This window comes from Miniopterus natalensis, chromosome 20 (assembly GCF_054644295.1).
Source record: "Miniopterus natalensis isolate mMinNat1 chromosome 20, mMinNat1.hap1, whole genome shotgun sequence".
Lineage (NCBI taxonomy): Eukaryota > Metazoa > Chordata > Mammalia > Chiroptera > Miniopteridae > Miniopterus > Miniopterus natalensis.
The window spans coordinates 26678669-26704355 of NC_142100.1; the positions used below are offsets into that span (position 1 = coordinate 26678669).

Here is a 25687-nt window from a genome sequence, read left to right on the forward strand (position 1 = left end):
TGTGTGTGTGTGTGTGTGTGTGGTGTGTGCACAGAGTCCCATGAGCCTTGGGAAAATGATCCTACAAATATCATAGAGACATAAATGTATAAGGCTTGTATTTTTTTTGCGAAGCGAAAATACATTCCTGTTATTTATGAAATAACTGGCTTTGATGTTATGTAGAGGTATTTGTAGACACAGATCTCAGAACAGAATTAAAACATTGTGAAAATTACAGCTTAATAAATGTTTGTTGTAATTTGGTTGTACGGACTTCCTAAATACATTTCATCGCTTCCAGCTGAGCCTCTTGTGGAGTTATCCCAGCTTCGACACCTAATGGTGATTGGATTGTCCTGTTCCCCGGCTGAGAAATCTTGACCATCCCTGCCTGGGAATCTTGACCAGCTGCCTCCGGTCACAGCCGTCGTTGCAGCCTGCCTGTGGCCTCCTTCGTGCCCAGGTTGGCTAGGTGCTGTACCTATTTCCTGTCCAGGCTTCCTACAGCCTATTTGCTTTCGAAATAGTTTTATGGAGGTATTATTATTGTTATTACCTATCCTCACCTTGAGAGAGAGGGGGAGGGAAAGGGAAACATGGACTGCCTGCCTCCTGCACGCTCCCTCCTGGGGATCTAATCTGCAACCAGGCTCAGTGCCCTGACCGGGGACCGGTGCATGGGACAGACGCCCAACCAGCCCAGCCCCAGGGGGCGGCCAGGGCTACTGTTGATGCTAATGGGCAGCTATAACCCCCAGAAACAAATGCTCCCGGGAGTCCTCAGTAAGTTAAAGGGTAGAAAAAGGCCCTTGCCTTAGTCTTTTTGGGCTGCTATCTGCAAAAATACCATAGATTGGCAAATTCTGAGTTATCCCAGCTCTGGAGGCTGGAAGGCCAAGATCAGGGTGCGGGATATTTGGTGTCTGGTGAGCGGGGGCTTCCTGGGTCAGCCCCCCTCTATTCTGTGACCCTGATTTCTTGCCATTTCTCACTAACCTGAGTTAGCTGCTGAATCTGTGCACCCCCTTCCCTCTGCGCTTTCGTGGGGTCCCCTTCCCAGCCCCCGAGCGCGGTGGGCTCCCCACATACTAGGAGCCCAGTGTGCACATCCGAGGATAGAATTGTCGGACCCGAAAGCAAACCACTCCTTCGGGGTCCCGCAGGCGCCACGCGCTCGGGCCCGGCTGACTCACCCCGCGCCCCGACCGGTTGTCAAGGTGACAGCGCTCCGCGTTTGCAGTGGCCCGGCGACCCCGCCCCGCTGCCCAGCTCCCATTGGGCACGCCCTTTATTGCCTCTCCTTTCGGATTGGCTGAGAAGTGCGGCCCACGCACCGAAACGACTTGCGATTGGTTGGCGCTCAGGCCCCGGCCCGGCCGCCTGGGCTGATATGGAACCAGCTCTCCCCCAGCCAATCAGCGGGCGAGCTGACGGTGGCGCGTGTGTGCGGTCAGGATCCCTCCGCCGCCGCCAACGCCCGAGCGCGAGCCGATGCCGGTGGGCGGGGCGGGGCGGGGCCGGTGGACCGGGAGGGGCGGGGCCGGTGGACGGGGCGGGGCGAGAGCGACCGGTCCTGCCCAGCCCGGGAGAGAGGAGCAGAGCTGCGCGCCTTACGGGAGCGGGCTTGGCCTGCTTCCCAGGACCCATCCAGCAAATTCCAGCTCCTGCTTGACACCCCAAAGAATTATTTTTTAAAATCTATCTTTATTGATTTCAGAGAGAGGAAAGGAGAGGGAGAGAGAGAGAGAAGCATCCATGATGAGAATCATGGATCGGCTGCCCCCTGCACGCCCCCGAGTGGGGATGGAGCCTGCAACCCGGGCCTGTGCCCTGACCGGGAATTGAACTTTGAGACATCACTTCTGGCCCTCCGTCCCAGGTGTTCAGCCCATCGCCACAGCCCTGGAGGGTTGAGCAATCAGAAAAAGACGCCCTTGAACAAGCCTTTGGCCTGATAAAGTCAGGGAACTTGGCTGGGCGTCTGATTGGAATACCTTCCTCTCTCTGGATGGGCCTGGAGAGCCTGTTGTGCTGGTTGCTGCTGGAAATGGAGCTATGTCAGCGTCTTGCCCCTGCTGGTCTCCTCTCCTTTCCCAGCAGTGCCCCTTCATTACTCCTTAGTTATGACTGGGGAAAATCAGTTTTGGGCTAGAATTTGTTATCTCTTCTGAGCTCCAAGGCTAATTATCTAACTCGGCAGCCGTATTCTCTTGGCTCTGCCTTCCAAAGTGTCTCTATGTATATATAGATATTTAAAGATCTATCTATCTATCACCTATCTATCTATCTATCTATCTATCTATCTATCTATCTATCTATCTATCTACCTACCTACCTACCTACCTATCCATCCATCCCCTTTCTCACAATCTCCACCTTTCCACCCTAGTCCAAGCCACCATCATACCCCATGTGGACTTTTGCAAAATCCCCCTCACATGTGTCCCTGATTGCGCCCCACCCACCACCCCAAACCCAACCCCACTCAATTACCTTACAGCAGCTAGAATAACCCTTTCCAAATGTAAGTCACATCACTCCCCCAACTCAAAACTTTCCCAATGGCTTCTGAATCATACTTTGAATAAAATCCAAAGTCTTTTCCCATGGCCTCCCAAGGTCCTATACGGCCAATGCCATTTGACTGTGCCAAGTGTGCCTCAGGGCCCTTGCAATGGCTATGCCCTCAGTCTGGAAGGTTTTTTCTAAAGATCAGCACTGGGCTGGCTGCTTCACTTCCTTCAGGTGGAGAGTCTGCAGTCTTGTCCTCTCTGGCTTGTGGAAGGAACCCTGAGACACAGGAACTGGGAGACAGGGGTCCAGGCTTGGGGACCTGACCCTCCCTAGTTATTACTGAGAGCGTCACATCTTCAGATCAGCTGGGCTAGGCCATCCCACGGGGGGGGGGGGGGGGGGGGGGGGCGATGAAAGTACCAAAGGGAAGGGAAGCCCCTGAGGGGAAAGTACAGGTGAGATGAACTTTGGTGAGAGTTTCAGTTAGAATGCTTTGCACAGAAGTCAGGACAGCTCAACAGCCAGTGGCTTAATCACAGGTACTGTTTATTCAACCAGTAGCCCAGGGCTAGTCCCACATGTGTCCTGGCAGCTCAGTGGGAAGGTCTAGGCTTTTCCCACTTCGATTTCCCTGGATGTGCTCCATGTGCTTTCTTCAAGGTTGTGTCTCAGGGTCACCAAGTGCCGGTCACAGTTCTTTGCATGGAAAAAAAATAGTTCCAGAGCCTCCCTCTCTCCCCATTATACACTCCCCTTGGGTCTCATTGGCTAGAATTCAGTCTCATGAGTACCTGAGGGCCAATCATTGGCAAGGGAGCGCTGTGATCCGTTTAGACTAGTGGGGCCTTTAAATTGGGGCATATTGATCCCTGGGGCCATCTACAAAGAATTTCCAGGGGGTGTGGGCGCCCAGATTCTTTTGAGGGCACTTAATCTGCAGATCCTTCACCCCATATGTACTCAGCCCTTACAACTGCCAGAGAAATGAGGTGTGTGCTTTCAATTACCCTCCACACACTTAAGGACGATGGCAGAGGCTTGCTAGAGCTCACCCAGTTCTGAGTGTGGTCCTTGCCCTGGGGTGTGAACAGCAACCAGGCCCCAGAGCCTCCTTTGATAACTGCCTGTCATTGTCTCCATTCTCTGAGGGCTTGGACATTTCTCCTAAGGGGTAAAGTTTGGCTTCGGTTGAAATGATCTGATTTTGCAACGAAGGGAAGCACTGAAATTTACAGACACTGATTCTTTTAGCTGAAAATGCAGTATTTTCCAATACTTCTACTAAACGTTTCCAGATACCTTAAGGAACATCAAATAATACAGTTTAAAGTGCAATTTCTTTCAGATTGGGGTGTACGTGAATCACTAAGATAAACAAAAATGTTTTATTTAATTACATCAGGGGGGCATGTTCATTCCGACAGCAAAGCCTCATTGCATTTTGTTATCCAACGCTCGATTGAAAAATGGGCCGTGCAAGCCTACAAAGGACTGGACATACCATCTCCAGGGCTGGGCACCATCCTGCCAGGGGATGCTCCGAAGGTGGCTCGCTGGCATTCCCAGCGGGTGGGCCGCCAGTGTTTCCACCTTGCTAGTTTCTCATCCAGCTTTCTCCCTAAAACAGACATTTCTCCCCGCAGTGTCTTAGCAGCGTGACCCCTGTTTCTACGTGCACAAAGAAAGGGCACGCTTTGAGAAGATATAATGAGATTCGTATTGTCAAAAGCATGTGGCCTCCCCGAGACAATCCTGGCTTCTTCCTCCAAGGGGGCTGCCACTCTTTCTCCAGACCAGCACTTCGGGCCCTTCTGGGAAAACTCGTCCGTATGTCCAAACACTCCTGCCTCTCCCCGGAAACGGCTTCCGGACATACTCAAGACGACTCAGTGTGTTTGCATAACTTGCTGTACTGGTGATGGTCAACTGGTTAATGCAACCTGGAAATGCAACTGCGCAGAAGCCGCGGTGGGAGAAAGAGAAAGAGAAAGAAACCCAGGTGGGCTTCTCTGTGGAGGGGTGAGCAGGGCACATGCCAGGAATGACCGGGAGGCCCGGCCCGTGCCCTGAGGAAAGCGTACCTGTACTTGGTTGGCCTGGCAAGTCTCTACGCTCTTTTAAAAAGAGTTTCAAAGCACCTGGGATAGGGTGGGAGGCACGGGTCAGGTGTGTGGTGTGTTGGTGGTATCCACCTGTAAGGGGTGGGGGAGGCTCCAACTGCAGATAACCAAGGAGTGTTACGCACAGACGGTGGTTAGTGTTCTCCGAGAAGAGGGGTTCTTCCAGCTCTGTTCCTATTTTAAATTTGCTTGGCTGTGGGCATGTTTTTCCATTGCTCTGCAGAGAGAGCGGGAGGGCGAGAGAAACATTCCTGTGAGAGAGCTCGCACATCGATGGGTTGCCTTCCTCATGGGCCCTCAACCCTGGGGCGGGGAGTGAACCCGCAACCCAGGTACGTGCCCTTGACCCGGAGGGAACTGAACCAGAAACCCTTCAGGTGCAGGGGCTGACGCTCTGACCACTGAGCCACACCAGCCAGGGCTCTGTTCCTATTTTAAATGGTAAGAACTTGGTTGGATCCCTTCCTTCCCCCCCCTTCCACCTGCCCCTCTTTCCTTACATCCTGCGGAGGGAGCAGGACTTTCGCTTTGCTCACTGTTGTATCCTCAAAGCCCCAGCAAGTGCCTGGTACCCAGCAGGGGCTCGGTCAATACCTGTAGTTAGAAAAAAACTGAGAGTGAATGAAGCGTGGCCAGCGTGGCTCCGCGGCTGAGCCTCGACCCAGGATCCAGGAGATCGTGGTTTGATTCCCGGTCAGGGCACAGGCCCAGGTTGCCAGTTTGATGCCCACTGGGGGTCGTACAGGAGGCAGCTGATCAATGACTCTCTCATCATTGATGGTTCTCTCTCTCTTCCTCTCCCTGAAATCAATAAAGATATATTTTAAAAAAAAAAAAAGTGAATGAAAAACCCGGCCGGTATGGCTCAGCGGTTGAGCACCGGTCTATGAAGCAGGAGGTCGCCGGTCTGATTCCCGGTCAGGACACCGGCGGGGTTTGGGCTGGACCCCCAGCAGGGGGCGCGCTGGAGGCGGCGGGTCCAGGACTCTCACCACTGATGTTTCTCTCCCCCTCTCCTCTCCTCTCTCTAAAAGTCAATAAAAACATATATTTTTTTCCTTCTAAAACAGGGACGCAATGAACACCGGCCCCTGACCGAGCCAGCGGCTCCCGGGTCCTGGCTTTCCGGGGCTGCGTGGACCCCCCGCCCCGTGAGCGCGGGGAGCGGGCCCACCCCGCCCGCGTGGCCCCCCCCACCGCGCCGGGGCGCGCGGGGCGGGGCCGCTCGCACTCCTTTGCGACGCGCCGCGCGCGGAGGGTTACACGCACGGGGCGAGGCGCCCGTGGGCGGCCGGTGGGCGGCCGGTGGGCGGGGCCGGGCCTGGGCCTCGTGTTGAGCGGCCGCGGCGGGTTCAGTCGCGCTCCCGGCCGCCCGCTCCCGGCCGCCCGCTCCCCGCGCCCCGCTCCCCGCGCCCGCGCCCCTCGCCCGCGCCCCGCGCCCCTCGCCCGCGCCCCGCGGCCCGCGCCCGCCGCCGCAGCCATGTCCAAGGAGCCGCGGGCCGGGCGGGACGAGATCCTGGAGAGCCGGGTGCTGTGGGAGCCCGACCGCAAGAAGCGCACGCAGATGGACCGCTTCCGCGCGGCCGTGGGCGCCGCCTGCGGCCTGGCGCTGGGTGAGTGCGCGCGGCGGGCCCCGCTCCTCCCCGCGGGCCGCTCCCGGGCCCCCGGGCGCTGGGAGCACCTCCCATGGCCGGTTTCCCTCTTCTGGGGGTTGGAGCAACCGCCGCACTTGGGTGCCTCTCCCAGGGGTGGGGCGCCTCGGACTTGCCTCGGGGGGGTGCCCCCTTTCTGTCACCTCCTGGCTTTCAGGGTGCTGGGCTCCTGCCTGCAGCATCTCCCTGCGCGTAGGGCGCCCTCTCCCTGGCGGGGCCCCCCTGTGGCCTGGGACCCTGGGGTGCGGAGGGGCCCCTTGCTCTCGAGGCTCCTGCTTGTGAGGTGAGGGGTTCCCCGGGGTCTTGCGCTCCCGCCTGAGGCTTCCTCTCCCACGCGGGTCTTTCCGCCTCGCAGCTCGTCCGCTCTGTTGGTGGGGGTCGCTCGCCGGCCCACAGCACCTTGTCCTGCCCCCCGTTGGCCCCCCACCCCCCAGGCCGCCTGCTAGAAGGCCAGGTGGGATTTCAGGGCGCCCAGGAGCTGGGCGGTCAGCGGGGAGCCGGCCTGGGGGGTGGGGCGCAGCCCCGAGCAGACCTGCTCTCCCTCCTTCCAGCCGCCCCGGCCTCAGGGGCCACCTGGCTGGGTGTGCGCCGGCCGAGGAGGCCCCTGGCCTGAGAGAGGCTTGGGTGTGCTGTCCCCCAGCCCTGCTGGCCTGTCCCACCCCCCGCTGGACCTCCCCTCTCCGCCTCTGGGGTTTTCAGCTCATCAGGGCCTTTCCTCCCCTCTCACCCCTCACCCGTCTGCAGCGGCACCTGTGACTCTGTTAGTGGCACCCCTCTCGCTGGGCCACCCAGGATGGAGGGACGGAGGCCTGCCTGTCCTCTGGCTGGCACAGGGTGCCCACCTCCGCTGCACAGCCTCCTCCCATCCCCCCTCCACCCCGGCCCTGCACCTCTGGGGCCCTGGTTTCCTGCCCCCCACTCTGGTTGGTCTGCCTGTTTCCTGCTTTCTCTCCCCCAGTCCGCCCGGCGGGCTTGAGGCGGGTCTGACTTGTCGCTCCTTGTCGCAGGCTGGCAGCGGCTCCTTGTTGACCGTGGAGTTGCAGATGGGTGCACCTGGCATCTCCTGGGCCCTCCAGAGCAGGCGGCGTCTTAGCTGCCCCCGAGCCCCCTTCACCCAGTCCCGTGCCTCTCACCCCCTCTGCTCCGAGGGAATCAGCGGCTGGAGGCAGATGGTTCTTATTTTCCTGGGCCTTTCATGCAGTAGCTGATGAATTAATGTGTGTTGGACTCGGGGGAGGGCAGCTTTGGTTTCCAAGAAGAGCTGGGAGCTGGCCCGCTTTCTGCTTCTGCGTTACCTGGCCTGGAGTCCGTCTCTTCTTCCCCTGCCGGCGACTGCAGTACTGTCCTCTGAGAGCTTGTCCAGCCCTGACGCTTTACTAGATGATTTCACCGATTTCGTGTAGGGGCGGCCCCGTCAGGTGGGCGAGACCTCGCTGTAATCCGACTACCTGGGTTTTGAACTGGCTCCCCCGCTTACTAGCTGTGTGGTCAGGTGGAAGCCTCTGGATAACCCCCAGCCTCAGTTCCCTCGTCTGTAAAATGGGCCACCCCGTCACTGGGTGATGGCGTGAGGGTGACCGCAGGTAGTCTGGCCCAGCGTGCACCTCAGCCTCGCTCAGGCCCAAGGATGGAATGGGGGGCAGCCTCCCCCATTCTCTCCACCAGCCTGTCTTCGCAGACCGCAGTCAGCATGACATTTCAAACCTTGCAGTTCCGGAGGGGCACACAGACCCTCGTGGAGTTCCAGCCTCTCCCACCACCAGGGCCATGGGCCGTGTCTCGTCACTGCTCCTAGCTGAGCTGGCCTGAGGACTCCCCCATGCCCAGGCAGACCCCCTCCTCCCCCACAGGCCCAGCATGACCCACAGGACGTGCTGCATGTCCTGCCCTCTCATAAGGGGAGTGACACTGCTTTGGGGTCCATGCTCTTTAGAAGGACCGTTCCAAGCGCCTCTCTGAACATACCCGCTGTGGGCACGCGGCTGGGACAGTGCCAGCCCTTAGGAGGCCGTGTCCCTGTTCTCAGATAGCTGGAGTGTAGCGTAGTTGTGGGGCCCGCTCCAGCCTGGGAGCTGCAGGGCAGCGCTGCCCCCTCCGGGGCCTTGCTGCAGCGGCTGGTCAGGAGGTGCAGGCCGGGCTCAGGCCCCCTGGGTGGAGAGGAAGAGAGGTGGGTGGGAAGGGGGGCTCGCGGGTGCTTACAGGCCGGGCAGGCGCAGGGTTAGTGACAGTTAATGTACAGTCAGCACTTCCGATGGGACGTGCCTGACCCCTTTTGGGCACTTTGCCCGTGTTAACTGACCTGATCCTCAGCAATGGGCCCCGTTGGTGCAGGTTTTGTGCTTTTCGCTCAGCCTCAGGGGACGGGGAGTCCTCCAGGGGAGACAGAGCCTCCGCCTCCTCCTGGCCTGAGAGCCCAGCATGCAGCCAGCTCCATGTCTTACCTTGTCAGGGACTAACTGTCACAGCCTCCCTGCGTCCCCCTCCTGCGAGTGACCGGGACTTCCCGTAACTCGCGCCTTCCCTCTGCCCAGCACTGTCCTTAGTGGTTTGTGTGTTTTGACTCATTTGGTCCTCGCAGCGTCCCTGTGATAAGGGCCATTAGCTTCCTTTTGCGGAGCAGGAGACTGGCGGGGCCCGAGTTCCTGCAGCTGTGCGGAGGCTCCGCCCGTCCTCACCACAGCCCATTAAAGGAGCCGCGTTGGCCCCATTCTACAGATGGCAGTGCTGAGGCTCAGAGAGGTGAAGCCCTTGCCGAGGTCATGGTCTAGCAAGTGGCAGGTCCCCCAGCCTGGCCCTGGAGTGCAGGGTAAAGTCTACACGGTGGCAGGAGCCATGGCCTTCACACGAGGGAAACTGAGCCCCAGAGGGGCACGTGGCCTGCTCTCGGCCCCCAAACACGGTGTCTCAAGTCAGGACTGACCCCAGCTTTGCAGACGCACTGGCCCGGGCGTTTCCCCCATGTGCCCTGCTGACCGGGCCTCCGTCCCCTGCACAAGACGCATGGGGAGGCGCCGGGCGAAGGTCTCGCGTGGGCTTGGAGGATGTGCAGCCGTCATTCCTATGAACCACAGTCCCTTTCCTTTCTGAGCTCCCAGCCCTGAGGTCCTGTCCCCTGCTCTCAGCGATGCGACCTCTGGGTGGGTCCTTCTCTGTCCCCCTGGCAGACCCGTTCGCTCCCGCTCCCCTTCCCTGGGCTCTGGGCCCCCTCCCAGTGTCCTAGCCCTGCCCCCAGCTGTCGGCCATCTACCTCCCCTTCTGCTCACAGCCCAGCATGACTAGGGACAGTGACTGGCGTCACAGAGAGAAGTGGCAGTGCTGGAAGGCAGGGATTGCTGTGTGCCTTCCTCAGTGTGTGCCCGCTGCCCCCAGGGACGGGCACAGCGAGGACGGTAGACTCTAGTTGACCGAGGGCAGTGGGAGAGTCCAGCTGTTGGTCACCTTCCCGCTGGTTTCCTAGGCTGGGAGCCCTGGCACGGGCTGTCAGTCCTACTGATACATATTGAGTTTAAAAAGGCCCGAGTGGGTCGGGATGTTCCCCAGGTCCCTGGCATGAGAAGGATGCTCCTGCTGTGTCCAAGTGGGCGAGGGACGCGTGACATCTCTGGGGGAGAGAGCGCCCTGGTGGGTGACCTCCGGGCAAGGAATGTCCTGTTTGCCCTATGACCATTTACACTTTTGTCATTTTGAGTTATGTGACTGTATTGCTCACTCAAAGGCAAAAATAAGATAATTCCCCAACTCCCCCCAACGCTCCCCAAACCTGTGCTGGAGCGAGGGGCCGTCAGCAAGCTTCCGGTTCTGACCGTCCAGGTTTCCTGGGCCTGTTTGGCGTAATAATAGCAAACTCTCCACGTGGCTCTGGTGACGCCCAGGCCCGTGCTGAGCCTTTTACACACGGGCTTATTTAAACTCTCAGTGGCCCTGTGACGAGAGGGTGCAATTCCATTTTACAGAGGGGAGACTGAGGCACAGCACTGGCAGCAGTAAGTTGTTTGAGGTCCCACAGCGAGTAAGCGGATTTGACCCCTGGCCCGGGGGCTCCAGGGTCCCTGTTCTCAGGCGGGCTGGTTAAAACAACTGGAACTGGCTGCCTCATTGCTCTGTGCTCTTTGGGGACTAGCGGGGGGTGGGTTCACGTCACTGAAAACGCAGATCCCCTAAGCCTCTCACTGGATGCCCTGCGTGCCCAGACCTGCCCGTGGTTCCTCAGGCGGGTCCGTCCCTTACTGAGCTGCCAAGAGCTCCCTTCTGAGGGCGACCTGAGCTCAGTGCCACTTTATTTTATTTTCAGGAAACTATGACGACCTGTACCAGTGGTCGGTGGAGTCGTATTCCGACTTCTGGGCCGAATTCTGGAAATTCAGCGGGATTGTGTCTTCCCGCATGTATGACGAGGTAGGTGGAGGCCTCGTCACGGGCGCCTGCCTTGCGGCTGCTCTGCAGTGAAGCGTTCATTTGGGGAATCACGTCATTTCTGCCTCTAAAACCGCACATCAGTTGGGGGGGGTGTCAGTGCCTGAGCGAGTTGGAAGGGACTGTGTTGGGGTCACAGCCCTGTGCATACTCGGGGCCCTTGGATGCGTGGGGAACCCTGGTCCTGTCCTGGGACCTTGACGATCCTAAGTAGTTGGGCATTGTTTTTATTTTCTTAAAAAGTTGTAAAATTGTGGTAAAATACACGTAACAGAATTTCCTGTCTTGACCACGTTAAAGTGTACGGGTCAGAGGTACTAAGTGCATTCACAGTGTTGTTTAACCTGATCTTTTTTTTTAAGCCTCACCTGAGGATATTTTCTTACTGATTTATTTTATTTTCTGTTAATGCTCATCTGAGGCTGTTTTTCCATTGACTTTAGGTAGAGGGGAGGGAGGGAGGGAGGGAGAGAGACGGGGAATCAGACCTTGACCCCTCAGTGCCGCTCTGACTCGCTGACCACGGAGCCACACCCGCCAGGGCCGTTTTTATTGATTTAAGAGAGAGAGAGAAACACCGATGTGAGAGGGAAACATCCACCGGCTGCCTCCCGAGTTCGCCCCAACCGGGATCAAGCTTGTCACCTGGGTGGGCGCCCGACCAGGAAGGGGACCCGGACCTTTCCGTGGGGGGGACAGTGCCCTGACCGGGGCCCTGAGCTTCCATTTTTAAAACCCTACTGAGGAGTAACTGACATATAGCCGCGTGCATTTCAAGTGCGCAGCGTGGCGACCGGACACATGTGCTTTGCGGAGTCAGCGCTTCCAGTGCCCGCGTCATGACTTGCGACTTAAACCGCCTTCGAGGGCACGGTCCCCGTTGCCTACCTGGGACCAATGTTTTCCAATTGCTGCCGTCCAGGGTCCCCTGCAGGCCTGGGGCAGGTGCTGCGGGCTCCGGGGAAGGGGTGGCGGCCACTGCTCCCGGTGTGGCCCTCACGCGCGGGCGTCCCCTCCGGCCCTCCCGCAGGTGGTGGACACGTCCAAGGGCGTGGCCGACGTGCCCGAGTGGTTCAGGGGCAGCCGTCTGAACTACGCCGAGAACCTCCTGCGGCACAAGGAGAACGACAAGGTTGCTGTTTACGTGGCGAGTGAGTCCCGGGGCCACGCCCACTGTCCCCGCTTCCTTCCCTCCTTCCCTCCCTCCCTCCTTCCCTCCTTCCTTCCGTGGGGATACAATGCTGGGACATAAAATTACCCGTAAAGCGTGAAGTTCACTGGGCTTCAGCCTGTTCGCAAGTTGTGCAAAGGCACCTCTATGCAGCTCTGGGACGTTTCCATCCCCGAAGGAAACCCGTGCCCGTCAGCACCGCCCCCCATGCCCCAGCCCCCGGCCTCCCCACCTGCTTCCCTCCTCCATGGGTTTCCCTGCTCTGGACAGTTCATGGAAGTGGAACCACACGCTCTGCGGCCTGTGTCTGGCTTCTCTCACTCAGTGTCGTGTCCTCAAGGCTCATCCACGTTGGGGTGTGGGCTCCTTTTCATGGCCGAGTAATATTCCACCGTGTGGATAGGCCGCATTTTGTTTAAGCACAAGAGACCCTTGAAGGGCTGCCCTGCCCCAGGCGCCCGGAGGCTTTCGCAGACCCCACTGGCACAGGAGCCGTCTGGCACCCTCTGCGACCCTGAGGAACTGGAGCCCCTTCCCGCCTCTTGCCGCTCCCTGGAATGTGTGTGCACTTTGCCCACTGGCTCCCGCACTGCACGACGCCTGGCGCTTCCCGCTGGTCAGACGTGAATCTTTAACAAGCAGAACAGAAACAAAATAAACCTAAAAAACAGCAACACACCCGATTGCTAGTCAGGGTTCCGGGTGGCACCGTGGTTATAGCTGCAGGTCAGCTGTGTCTGTCACACTCCCCTGTGCCCTCTCCCCCCACCTGCCGTCCCCTCCTCCCTGCCCACTGTTCCCTCTTCCCCACCCGCCACTCCCTCCCCTTTAAATATCTGTGCCCCTTCTTTTCATGAGCTCTTCCCTCCTCATATTTGCAGTGGGAACAGGTACCCTCAAGACAGGGCTCAGATTGAGTTCACAGGGTCCTACATCGGCCGGTCGCCGGCGTGGGGCCTTTACGTGATTGTTTCGCTTCCTGCATATTTCTCTGGTTCCTCACTGCCCGGCTGCGTGAGTCCCGCTCCGGCTCGGGCAGGCCCCGTGTGCCCGCTGCCTCCGCGCAGGAGGGGAGCCGGGGCAGTGTGCCCGTCGTGTGTCCGCCCTCAGAACAGCTTTCTGCTCAACACGCTGTGTCTGCACAGTGGGTCTCAGGTTGCTGCGTGTTTTCACAGGATAGGAAATTAGCTGGGTGGGACTGTGGGAGAGGCAGCCGCCCAGCGAGGTGGGAACACAACGGGCGGCCCGGGTAACTCAGCAAGTAGGAAAAGCCGCGTTTGTACCAAAGGGCAGTCAGCGTGTTTATTTACTTTGGCAAAGAAACACTTTGTGTCCTAGAACCCAAAGGCGTTTCCCCCAGGAATAAAGTGTTTGCATAAAAGGTAATGAGCAAACCATGAGTATCTTCCGGGTGGAAAGTGTGTTCAAATGATTTTCCTGCAACGCTGCACCTTTGTGGTACTCCTCTGCAGAGTCAGTTACTCTTCAGTTAGTAAAAGCATTCCCACTAGCAAACAAACCGTCAGATGGCCAGCTCTGTGAGTGCGCTTCCTTGGCTGTTGTTCCCCTGAAGCCCAGGGCACCACTGTGGTTCGAATCCCCTGCGCCCGAGCTGGGTCACCCCCCTGAGCCCGTGGTCGATGGGTGAGTCTCCGTTGGAAGCTGTGACTCAGAGCCTCTCTTCCCAGGGTGGCCGGTGCAGGATCCGTCCCTTCTCTTCCAGGGGAAGGCAAAGAGGAGATCGTGAAGGTGACCTTTGAAGAGCTGCGGCAGCAGGTGGCGTTGTTTGCAGCGGCAATGAGGAAAGTTGGCGTGAGGAAAGGAGACCGCGTCGTGGGTGAGCATTGTGGGTGCTCATGGTGGTTCAGGGGGAAGAGACCAAGGCTGAGGGAGTGGCCGGGTGCGCCTCTCCCGGGGGAGCTTACGCAAGTGAGCATTCAGGAGTGTTTGCCAAGAGGGCGGGAGAGCTGAGTGGCCTTATCATATGTAAACCAGGTCAGTGGCCGGCCCGTGTCTGCCCATTTCAGTGACAGCTGGGCTCAGAGCCACTGCTCACCGTATGTTCCTGGACTAGGAAGGACTCAGATGGTGAGGGACGCACCCGGTTGCCCCCATCTCCGCCCTCGATGGAGTGTCCCGCATACCTGCGGGTTCACCTGCTTCATCGAGGTCTCAGACGTTTCCTCCTCAGAGGCCGTCCCTGGAAAATCCGATGGAGAAACCCATCCACCCTCTCCCTGCACCTGCCCAGTTTTCCTTTGTCGTCCTTACTGCCCACCTGAAGTCTCAGGATTCTGTGTGCGTGTCTGTCCTCCAGCACTAGGGGCTGTCTTCTCACTGCCGCGTCTCCAGGTGTCGCCAGTGCCTGGCCCGTAGCGCGTGTACAATAAATATTTAGTGAAGGAAGGAATGGGGGCCGGGCCGGTGGTCGGAGCAGGCATCGTGTGGTTGAAGCTCAGTGTCCCGGGCTCTTCTTGGCCCAGTTCAGTCTGCACCCTCGTAAGGTCTAGAAAAGGAATTCCGGAGGTTCTCCAATTTTTTTCTTCCTTCTAATTTGCATTTTCAAAAATCTCCGTGTGAAGCTGAGAGGAGAGACAGAGAACAGAGTGTGTTGGGGAGACCACCGAGCCCCCTGGGCCATGCTGTCTTTGGGGGACACCTGGCTTCAGTGCCCTGAATGCTTCAGAGCCAGGCTGGCACCTGGTGACCTGCCCGTTCCGCTGGGACACTGACTTGCCCTGACCGTAGCTGGGAGGACCGGGTGGGTGTTGCTCAGGAGAGCCCAGGAGGATCGTCTTGGGGATGGAGTCAATGTGGAGATGCCTGAGGGGCTGCAGAGAAGAGGCCTCGCTGTTCCTGGCTCAGTTCTCATGTCTGTGACGTGGTCGTCTCCTGGCTGTGGGTCTGTCCCTGCCACGTCAGCTGGGCCACGCAGCCTCCCTGGCAGTGAGCCTGCCCTGCGGTGGGGCTATGGCACCATCGAGAAGCTGCAGTTTGCACTCGTCTCCAAAGCAAATATCAGGACCTGCCCTGCCGGATGCTGGGCAGAGCCCCTGCCCCTTGAGACGCTGGCTGGGTGGGGGGGTTGCCCGGAAGCCAGAGAAGCACAGGTACCTCCTGCTCTGGTCAAGTGCAGTTCAGAGCAGCAGAAGGGGGGGCACGGGAAGTTTAGGGCGATCCGATTAGACCGTGGAGAATGGGTTAGAGGGGTGACGGGAATGGGCTTGCTGGTGGCGGGCCATCCACACGAGAGGCGTCAGGGCAGCTGGGTGGGTGAGGAGGGGTGGGGCCGGCTGTGCTCCTTGGGCAGACCAGAGCCAGCCCCGTTGCCACTCCTGCCCAGCTCCTGGGGCATGTCTTTGGAAGCCTGCTGCACCCAGCATGCCCTGAGCCAAGGGTTTCTCCCCGGGTCCCTTTTGCAGGTTATTTACCCAACGGCGTGCATGCCCTGGAGGCCATGCTGGCTGCAGCGAGCATTGGCGCCATCTGGAGCGCCACATCCCCTGACTTCGGTGTGAATGTGAGTCGGGGTCCCTGCCGGGGGGGACATTGCTGGGCCCATGTGTGCCCTGGGAATGCAGCCCACCTGGTATCTTGTGTAGGAGCCAGTGGGGCAGAATTCCCAGTGGGGCTGTGGGGCTGGCAAGGCTGGAAGGAAATGATGTCACGATGGCCGCCTGTCCCCCAGCCAGGGACACTAGAATAGCGGGAGAGGAGCCAGAAGGAAGGGGGTCTTGCTTTAAGGTATCAGGCTGTCCCATTGTGTGTGTGGTGTGGGGCATGATCGTGGCCCCCGGGGCTGGAATGAATCCCCCACCTGAAGGCCTGGCAGGGAGCGGAGCTCCTAGATGGACTGGGGGTGGGGGAGTCTGAGCCCCCGATGCGGGGCGGGAGGGTTCGGAACCCCCTGTGCCAGCTGCTTCCGGCTCAGCTGCACCATCAGCGGCTGCTGCTGCCCTTCACCTGTGCTCTAGGGTGTCACCACTAGATGCCACTCTGGCCACCTCTGGTCCCAGTCCTGCCGTGCAGGACTTAGCCAGGGGAGGGCGCTGCGTGCGTGTGTGTGCATGTGCGTGTGCGTGTGTGCGTGTGTGTGCATGTGCGTGTGCGCGTGTGTGTGCGTGCGTGTGCGTGTGTGCATGTGTGCGTGTGTGTGTGTGGTCATCCTTCCAGTTCATGGTCAGAGCTGCACTGGGTGCAGGAAGTGTGAGGGCACCAGGTGTGGGCAGCTCTGCCCTCCCGGCCACCTCAGCACACTTGGTGCCCAGAGGTCTCTGCAGACGGGTTCGCCCCAGTCTCGGGGGGCAGGCCCTCGGTCAGTCAGAACACGACAGGGCCAAACGCCTCCCATTAAGACCGTTGCTCTGCCCGTCAGGTTCCCCACCTTCCAGCCCCACCGAGACCTTTGGGTCCTGCGTTTTTCAGCTTCTTTGCTATTTTCTTTGTCTCAGTTTCCCTTTGGGTTGGCGGCATTCTCAGAGATGTTGGGGGAGTCCAGCCTCTGGTGCCACACGGCCCTGGCAGCGTCTTCTGATCTCTGTGGGTGCGCGCCCGTGTGTGTAAGCGGGACGGCCGTGGGCTCGGCCCCCGTCCACGCGGTTTGGTGCTCGCTGTGGGTCCCAGCGCTTTACTGGTTGCTGGGCGCCGCATGCAGGTCAGACGCCTGGCGCAGGTGTGTTTGCTTCGTGGTCACGTGAAAGGAGCTCTCCCCCGGACTGAACAGCCGCCAGGTGGTTCCAGGTGCTCGGAGATCGCCACCTGTACCTGACTAGCCCGTACAAGCTCCGCGGCATCGCGGGACCTCCGAGTCTCCGCGGTGCCAGGGCCCAGGCTTCTGATTCTGAGACCCTGGTCATCTCTGCTGTCTGTTTGCTGTCACTGTGAGCGAGGGTCACCCCTGGGACATCTGATCCCTGGGTCCCTCCCCCTCAGTTTGTTGCTACCTTGAGTCTGGGACGGGGCTGGGCGAGATGCTGGGTTTCGTGGAGATGTCTCTGCCCCCGCCCAGGGCTCCCGTGTGTGTTCGGAGCCCTTTCTGTGAAGCGGGGAGCTGTTCCATAGCGCAGACACCCTACAAATCGCTGTCTGATAAACTCGGACGTGGCTGTTCGGTGCTGTAAGTCCCCTGGTGTTTTGTTACACATGCGCCTTCCTCCAGCGATAGGCGCCCCAGGAGCACGTCGTGGTTTGCTTGGCTGTGACGGGGACGCAGGGACAGGCCTGTGCACTGATGACGCTGTTTCTCTCCCTGGAAATGCAGCAGCCCCGGTGGCTGCTGAGGGGGCGCCTGCGGGGCACCCGTGACAACTCCCTCCCCTCCTCAGGGTGTCCTGGACCGGTTTTCCCAGATCCAGCCGAAGCTCATCTTCTCCGTGGAGGCCGTTGTGTATAACCGCAAAGAGCACGGCCACCTGGACAAGCTGCAGCAGGTCGTGAAAGGTGTGCGGGGGCCCGGGCCGGCCTGGCGGGGCGCGGGCAGAGACAGAGCCCTGCGGGACTCGCCGAGGCCAACCCCCTGCGGAGCCCAGGGCCAGATACTGTTACAGAAGGTAGCAGTGCCCTGCAATTTTGTATTTCCTCCTCTCCCCTCAGGGCTGCCCGACTTGGAGAGAGTGGTGGTGATTCCTTACATCACCTCCAGGGAGAAGATCGACATCTCCAAGATCCCCAACAGGTAAGCCAGACACTGTTGGTGCCGGTCATTGTTTCCTGTGACGTGTAGACTGTTGGAGAGAAAGGCGTTTTCCCTGGACGTGCCCATCAGTTCGGGCATCTGTGTAAACGGGGTTCGTGGGGGAGGGGGAGGCGCACGTTCCCATTGGCCGGAACATCCCGCGGCGAATCGTTTTCCTGGCTCCGGAGCAGGAGGCTTTGTTTACCGCATGGAGATGAGTCATTTCGATGCCCTTTTGAAAAAATATATGTTTTTATTGATTTTTTTTTTTTAGAGAGCGAGGAAGGGAGAGGGACGGGGGAGGGAAACATCAATGATGAGCGGGGATCATCCAGCGGCTGCCTCCTGCACGCCGCCTGCTGGGGGTCAGGCCCGCAGCCCCGGGCATTGCCCTGACCCGAATCCAGTCGTTGACCTCTTCGTGCGGGTCGGTGCTCCGCCATCGCGCATGCTGGCTGGGCTAGTCATTCACGCACTTCAAAGGAGAGAGCCGCCCCTGTCTGCAGCACCGTTAAAGTCCCGTTTGCTTCCCTCCAGGTCCCACGAGGTTGGGAGACGAGGCCCCCGCCCCCCCGGCTTCCACTCGGGGAAGGGTCTGTTTCCAGGAGCCCAGGCCCCGGTCCGGCCGGACTCCAGGAGCGAGGCTGCGCCTGGGCGGGGGGTTCGCTCTGTGTGATCCCATGCGTTTCGCCCACAGCATGTTCCTGGACGACTTTCTCGCGGCCGGGAAAGGGGACCAAGCGCCCCAGCTGGAGTTTGAGCAGCTGCCCTTCAGCCACCCTCTCTTCATCATGTTCTCGTCGGGCACGACTGGGGCGCCCAAGTGCATGGTGCACTCCGCCGGGGTAGGTCCCTCTGCACCCGGCCCCGGGTTCCGGTGCGGCCCCGCTTTCAGGGGGTGTCACCTGGAGACCTGGAATCGAGCTGAGCGGGGAGAGCTGCTGTGCCCAGTGCTTCGGAGCCGTCACCACTGTGATGGGGACAGTGCGCCAGCCCTGGCCTCCTCGCCGGCCCGCCTGGCAGCTCCCTCCACACCCAGCTCCCCAGTTTCCCCCCAGCTGCCTTAGCTGGGGGAGAAGAAAAACCCCACTGTCCTTGGCCAAGGTGTCCCTGAGTTCCAAACAGAGGCCCACAGGGAACTATAGACGCAGCAGCTGTTGTGTGTCCCGGTGACAGTCTTCCTCTGTCACCTGCCCCTGCCTGTCCTCCGTGAGGGGACAAGGCTCTGGGCAGCCTGTTCTAGAGACAGTGGTGGGGCGCCGAGCTCTGACCTCGCCCTCGTCTTTAACTGTGACTCTCAGTCTAATCCCCACTCCCCCTCCTGAGGTGGCAGGTCCCCTGGTGCCCAGAGCTGATGGCCGGCAGGAGCCTGTCAGGTTCTCCGTCCTCAGGCCCCTCGGGTCAGGCAGCCGGTGACATGAGCACCACTTACCAGGGGAGGGCGCCAGGGTCGGCCTCCTGGGGACGGAGACCTGTCCCTGTCCCGGGCAGTGTCTGTGACAGGCCCGCTCTCTGAGCACCTCGGAGGAAGCAGCTGCTCAGGGGCCTCTCCCCCCAGGGCACCCTCATCCAGCACCTGAAGGAGCACGTGCTGCACGGGGACACGACCAGCAGCGACATCCTGCTGTACTACACCACGGTGAGCGCCGGGCGGAGCTGCCCATCTGGGGCGGGCGGTTCTCGCCCGCTCCGCCGCTTTGGGCGGTTTTGCAGGATGTCCAAGGTGAGCGACAGGGAGGGGCCGGTCCTGCTGGTGACGCGTGTCCGTCTGTCCGTTCCAGGTGGGCTGGATGATGTGGAACTGGATGGTGTCTGCTCTGGCCACGGGCGCAGCCCTGGTCCTGTACGACGGCTCCCCGCTGGCGCCCTCGCCCACGGTGCTCTGCGACCTGGTTGACAGGATAGGGTGGGTGCCCGCCTGGGACTCCCCACCGCCTCTCGCCCGAGTCGGGTGGCGAGGAGAGCCCTGCCCGTCTCCAGCTGCCCCGGTGCTGCTGCGCCGCGCCCTGGGACCCTCCGCCGCTGGGTCGCTGTCCTGTGGGGCTGGGCTGGGCGGCAGTGGGCTGCTGAGGAGCAGAACAGGCTGGTTTAGAGGAGCGTCTTGCCCGTCCTGTCCCAGAGACTGTGAACCCCGCGGAGGAAGGGCCCCCTCCCCCCCAGGCCCTCCTCCCTGTGATGAGTCATTTTCAGAAACCGCCCGAGACCTGCCTCAGCGGCGGGTCCTCTGCTGGCTCCGCTCTCGGCCAGCCCGATGGTCGGGTTTTTGGGAACGAGAACCTGGACGCCAGCCACGCTCTGGAGCCGTCTCGTTGCCCTGAGCCTGAGTCTGTGCGGGGGGGGGGGGGGGGGGGGGGGGGGGGGGGGGGGGCAGGCGGGGCAGCCGTGACCGTTTTTAAATCCTTGGCCATTAACGTTTTAAATAGAACTCCACCCGGCCTGGGAAATGTTCAGATCCTGACATTTTGCTTGATACCAGCTGGGGTGGGTCTTTCCTAACGAGATTGTTTCCAGTGAAAGGTTAATCAAATCCCAGGAAACCAAGTATCAGTTCAGCCCAAAACCATGACCTGTCTTGGGTTTCGCACGTATTGGGAGTGAGCCGCTCACTTGGGAAAGAGCCTTGAAGAGTTTCTGGTGATTTCTCTCCCTCCTGTGTCCTCAGCATCACCATCCTGGGAACAGGGGCCAAGTGGCTGTCGGTGCTGGAGGAGAGGAACCTGCGGCCCGGTGAGTGTGGCCCTGTCGGGCCCCCCACTGCCAGCAGGGAGGCCACCCCCGAGTCGGGCGTCTCCTACCCGCGGGCCAGCTGCAGGTGCCGGGTGGGGCTTTAATCTCTGATCCTCTGCGCAGCGGAAACCCACAGCCTGCAGACGCTGCACACGATCCTGTCCACCGGCTCCCCGCTCAAAGCCCAGAGCTACGAGTACGTGTACAGGAACATCAAGAGCAACGTCCTGCTGGGCTCCATTTCAGGTGTGGGGCTGGGCGTTGGCGCCAGGGGGGGCCCGCAGGGCGCAGAGGAGGTGGGGACACGACCGGCTGGTCCCCACGAGCGGAACACCCTCGGACCCCGCGGCGCCTACGGTGGAGCTGATGGGCGAAGCGTCCGTTTCCCGGGAGCCCGCGTCTCGGCTTCCAGTGTGGCCTTGAGAGGTCATTTAGTCTCCCCTTCAGCAGGGACGCTCGGTCTGAAATAAGTCGCTGGACACGGGCTCTCGCCAGTGTCTCGGTCCCCTCCCCCGTTTCTCCGGAGGAGGAGCCCGTCTGGGACTTTGCAGTGTTTGCCTGAGAGCCGCTGACGCCCGTCCTCGGGGCCTTTCTGTTGCTCGTTACTGAAGGACACGAGAGTCTGAATCCCGTCCTGTTGCCTCGCAGGTGGCACTGACATCATCTCCTGCTTCATGGGCCAGAACGTCTCCCTCCCGGTGCACAGAGGGGAGATCCAGGCCCGGAACCTGGGCATGGCCGTGGAGGCCTGGGACGAAGAAGGTACGGCCCCACTGCGCCCGGGACGCGGTGAGAGTGGTGACTGGGAGCACGTGTGCGCGTTTGCTCGGAGTCAGACCCGCTGACCTGCAGGCCGACGTCCCTCGAGGCTGGTTTAACAGCCCCGGGCTGCCCACCTGAGAGCAGGTGCTGGGCTCGAGCACAGATGGAGCGCTGGGTGCTCGGGTGGGTGCAGGTGGGCAGGTGCCCCTGGCGTCCCAGCCTGCAGTGCTGTTGGGGTAGCCCCACTGCCTTGCCAGCCGGGTGCCCTGGCCTTGCCTGAGGACCTGAGGGGGCCGGGGCTGCCTCTCTGCTGGTCCCGGGCAAGCCTTTGCCTGAGCCGTGGCCGTGTGGCCGAGTCAGCAGAGCGGGTGCTGGAAGGATGAAGCCGGGCGACGTGGGGAGGGGACATCTACGCAGGGTTTAGAAATAGGCTGTGTGGCAATGGTGTCATCCGGGGGGGTGTCGACGTAGCAAACACACGGGAGTAATTAAACGGGACGTTCGGGGAGAGGTTTGGGGGAGTTCAGGAGGGAAGGTCACTGGGGACAGAAGCATGTTGCCAGTGACCCTGAGGGCGGCACTGGGTGCGGGTCAGCTCTGTGCCTTTGCACGTGTCCAAAATGCTGCATAATAGGTGCGAGAGAGAGAGAGGCGTGTGTGGCTGGGTGTGCCCTCGGTGACGTCCTTGCTCCCGCAGGAAAGGCGGTGTGGGGGGAGAGCGGGGAGCTGGTGTGCACCAGGCCCTTCCCCTCCCAGCCCACCCACTTCTGGATGGACGAGAGTGGCAGCAAGTACCACAAGGCCTACTTCTCCAAGTTCCCAGGTAGGCGGGGCAGGCAGGGCGGCGCCCGCGGGCTGGGCCGGGCTCTGGGTGGCACCTCGTCACTTGAGCCTGGAGCTGTAATCTGGGTTTAGTTTCATCTTAACCACCGTCCGTGCCCAGAGCCCCTTGGCCTGGTGGTGGCAGGAGCCTGGCTGCGCGTGGGAGGCCGGAGGGCCACTCGCGTACTCGGGGCGTCCCTGCCTGCGGGGAGAGGGCGCCTGTGAGGTGTCTGGCCTGGGCCTCTGCCCTCTGCCTTGCACCCTGTCACCCAGGCCCTATGGAGAGGTTGGGGGCGCAGAGAGGGTGCCTTGGCAGTAGCCTGTCAGTCTCCCAGACAGACACCCCGCGGGCACCTTGCCCAGGGCAGGGGAGTCTCTGGTGTAAACCTCCGACTCCTCCCTCCTCTCAGCTCGTCCATAAGCAGGCTGGAGCCCTGGTGCCTGGAGCTGCAGACTCCATCGCCCGGCAGCCGTCTGCCCCAGAGCTGTTTGTCCTAAATGCTCGCTTTCCGCAGCCTCTGGAAATAGTTGACTTTGCATAAGCCACACGTGGGGAGTCAGAGCATGCAGGCGGCGGGCGCCCTCACCTGCCCGCCCCGCCGGTTTCCGTCTCTGCCGACGGGTGACCAGCCCCTCTGCCCCGCAGGTGTCTGGGCGCACGGGGACTACTGCAGGATCAACCCCAAGACCGGGGGCATCGTGATGCTGGGCCGGAGGTGAGGGTCTGTGGTCGGCTTCGCTCCCCTGGACAGTTCTGCTGGGACGGGGGCTTTGTGGTCTTGGGGTCCCGCCACAGCTGGGAGGGAGGGACCCGTGGGCAGGTGGAAGGCGCAAGGAGGTGACGGGTGTGTCCACAGGAGGGGGCTGCCTCGATGCCTGGCTTTGAGTTTAGAGAGGGAGGGGGCTGGTCGCCATCAGGATGGGGCCACGAGCCCCTGTGACTGGTCTGATGTCTCCGTGTGGGAAGGGGTGGCCGCCACCCGGCACCCGCACCGCACACCTCGCTCGGGGCTGCTGTGCGCTCATGGCCTCGTCTCTTTCCAGCGACGGGACACTCAACCCCAATGGAGTGCGGTTCGGCAGCTCGGAAATCTACAACATCGGTACACGGCTTCCTTTCCTCCCGGGTTCTTGTCGAACCGTCTGGGAAGGGAGGGCTGTCCTGGTGGGGAGCCCACACGTCTGCTCTCCAAAGATCTCACCTCTCGGTGGGGCCCCAGCCCACGCGCCTCCTGGCGTGAGCGGGACGTTCGTGAGTGCGCCCTCCCAGGGACACGCCGGCCTCGCGGCCTGCAGCTCTCAGGGCCTTAGAAGGGGAGTGTCCTTTACAACCCCCGCCCGAGGATGTTTCTTCCATTGCTTTCCAGAGAGAGTGGGGGGGCTGTGGGGCTGGGGCCGAGCCTGCCCCCCAGCGAGGGGCCCTGGAGTGCGCGGCTGACGCTCCCCCTCCCCGCAGTGGAAGCCTTCGAGGAGGTGACGGACAGCCTCTGCGTCCCCCAGTACAACAGGGACGGCGAGGAGCGGGTGGTCCTCTTCCTGAAGATGGCCCCGGGCCACGCCTTCCGGCCCGAGCTGACCAAGCGCATCCGGGATGCCATCCGCCTTGGCCTGTCGGCCCGACACGTGCCCAGCGTCATCCTGGAGACCAAGGCCATCCCGGTGAGGCTCTGGGGCTGCCGCCTGCCCCCTGGCAGGGGCGACCAGCGCGCTGTCCCCTCCCCGGCCCGCGCGTGCGGGGTCTTGTCTGGAGGCTCGTGCGTCCCCATTGCCTGGCAACGAGTCCTCTTTCCTGCCATGCTCTCTAACCTGTCCTGAGCCGCGTTACAGGCGCCTTCTGAGAGCAGGCCCAGCCCTCGTGTCCCCCAGCTCTCCCCGTGCGGCTTCCGTGTGGCCTCACAATTACCGACGAGGGAATTAATTGCAGCTCCACAGAGCCGGAGGGCGGCCCCTCCCGCCCACCCACTTGCCGGCCGCTGGCGGGGAGAAGTGCCGCTGTTCAGGGCGGGGAACCTTCCCTCTGCCAGGGGCCCCTTGGGTGTTTATAACGTCATTCCTGGGCCATACAAAATTATCAGCGTAAAAGTAGCCGGTGTATTTGGTCCGACATTTAACTAACTCGCCCCTAATGGGATGGCTGGGCTGCTGCTCTCTGGTGAGGCCTTGGCGGGTCCAGACCAGATGACTCCTGGCCGGACGTGGCCGGTGGCCTGGACGGCCCCCACCCCCGGCTTGGAGGCTCTGAGGGCTGTGCCGTGCACTTTGTAGTTTGGTGAGGTTCTTGGTTGAGGCTCCGTTTCCTGTGGCCGTTCGGTGATGGAGCCACAGGAAGCCGGAGGGAGAGTCACAGCCGGTCTTTGTTACATAATAACCTGTAATAAAGTAACGCAAATAATGGAACGAGGGACCCCGAGAGCTGTGCTCGCTCCCTTCACCTTCCAGCCTTGGGGAGGCACTGTCACCCCGTTTTGCATTCGAGGAACAAGCTCAGGGGTTGGCCCCCAGCCCCCCAGGTGTGGTGGCCCCTGTGCCTGGGAGGCCTGCGGGGGCTCGGGGCTGAGGGCCAAGAGCCATCCCCTCCAGGCCTGGCTGGGTCGCTCGGCCTGGGTCCGACGTGCGGGTGGCGGGGCCCAGGGGCTCCCCCCTCGGGGTGACGCGCCTCATCTCTCTTCTCTCCGTGACCCCAGTACACCATCAACGGCAAGAAGGTGGAGGTGGCGGTGAAGCAAGTCATCGCGGGCAAGGCTGTGGAGAACCACGGGGCCTTCTCGAACCCGGAGACGTTGGACCTGTACCGGCACATCCCCGAGCTGCAGGGCTTCTGAGTGACCTCGCAGCCCCCGGCCCCCGCGGTGCCGCAACGTGCGTCCAGGGTTTACTCAGACCGCTGGCCGCCGGGGGACACGCGCCGTGTCTGGGGGCTTGGGAAGGGTCTGCCGTCCATCTGGGGGGGCCGTCTGCCCCTGGGGGTCCACTTCGAGGTGTTAAGGTGCAAATCTGTTCCTCCTTTACCTTGGTCTCTGGCCCTGGCCCTGGCCCCTGGGGGCCCGTCCATCAGCTGTCCCAGGGCTCGGCCCAGCGTGACTTCCCGCCGCCTTCTTACAGCCGGTTGTGGGGACCCGTGGCCGACCGCCGTGCACTGTCTGGTGGATGACAGGACACGCCACGTGCCGTTCCCGCTGGAACTGGGTGCCAGCGACCAAACGCTGGGCGCTGCCCGGAGCACAGCTCCCTCGGGGAGCGCGAGGACTTCCTGCTTTAACAGGAGCGCTTTGTTTCATGGGCTTTGAATGTTAAAAAGTCTCTGATGTGAATCGTCTTCTGTGTGGGTGTTTGGAGAGCTGCCTGTCCCCCTGTGGGCGGCCCCCGAGCGGTGGTCACCGAGGATCCTGGGAGACGGGTGTCGGGGCCGTCCGCCCCGCCTGGGGTTGGCAGCAGGTGCTTGTATTCTCTCTGGTCCGCACAGTCCTGTGACCCCTAGTGCTCGTTTTTGTACTTTTAAAGTGGAGCACAGGGAAGTACTTTCTGAACCCCTTTCCTCCTGGGTTATAAAACTGTAGGGGAAGGTGCCGTGAGGAATGTAACAATAAACAGACATGTGTGTGCACATGACACGCGCCGTGTGCCCCGTGTTCTCTCCGTAGGATGCTGGTCGTGCTGATGGGCGGCCGGAGCTGTGCCCTGGGGGAGGCTTGGTCCAGGTGCTCGGGCATCTCCTGGGCCTCGAGGGACCTAGTGACCCGGGAGTGTCTCAGCGTGAAGTCACACCCGGAGGGTGATCGCGTCCTCACTGGGCTTCCCCGGGGCTCTGGGCAGGTTCCTGGACACCAGCTCTTATCCTGTCATTGCAAGA

The 25687-nt window shown here is 61.0% G+C and overlaps 1 protein-coding gene across 1 annotated transcript; it reads left to right on the forward strand.

Annotated features, from left to right (window-relative positions):
* The first annotated feature begins 6082 nt into the window (after positions 1 to 6082).
* AACS (acetoacetyl-CoA synthetase) lies at positions 6083 to 25446 on the forward strand. Its single transcript, XM_087828359.1, has 18 exons — positions 6083 to 6229; positions 10560 to 10663; positions 11712 to 11832; positions 13576 to 13689; positions 15275 to 15372; positions 17177 to 17291; positions 17445 to 17526; positions 18224 to 18371; positions 19085 to 19165; positions 19308 to 19432; positions 20189 to 20253; positions 20377 to 20499; positions 20902 to 21015; positions 21713 to 21838; positions 22484 to 22553; positions 22882 to 22940; positions 23294 to 23496; positions 24522 to 25446. The coding sequence occupies exons 1-18, from the start codon at positions 6097 to 6099 to the stop codon at positions 24657 to 24659; spliced, it is 2019 nt and encodes a 672-aa protein (XP_087684485.1). The 5' UTR covers positions 6083 to 6096; the 3' UTR covers positions 24660 to 25446.
* Positions 25447 to 25687: the final 241 nt, after the last annotated feature.

Coding starts and splice junctions, on each gene's coding strand:
- AACS (XM_087828359.1), top strand. CDS start 6,097: ATGTCCAAGGAGCCGCGGGCCGGGCGGGACGAGATCCTGGAGAGCCGG. Junction 11,833..13,575: donor GGTTGCTGTTTACGTGGCGA/GTGAGTCCCGGG, acceptor CTTCTCTTCCAG/GGGAAGGCAAAGAGGAGATC. Junction 17,527..18,223: donor ATCTCCAAGATCCCCAACAG/GTAAGCCAGACA, acceptor TTTCGCCCACAG/CATGTTCCTGGACGACTTTC.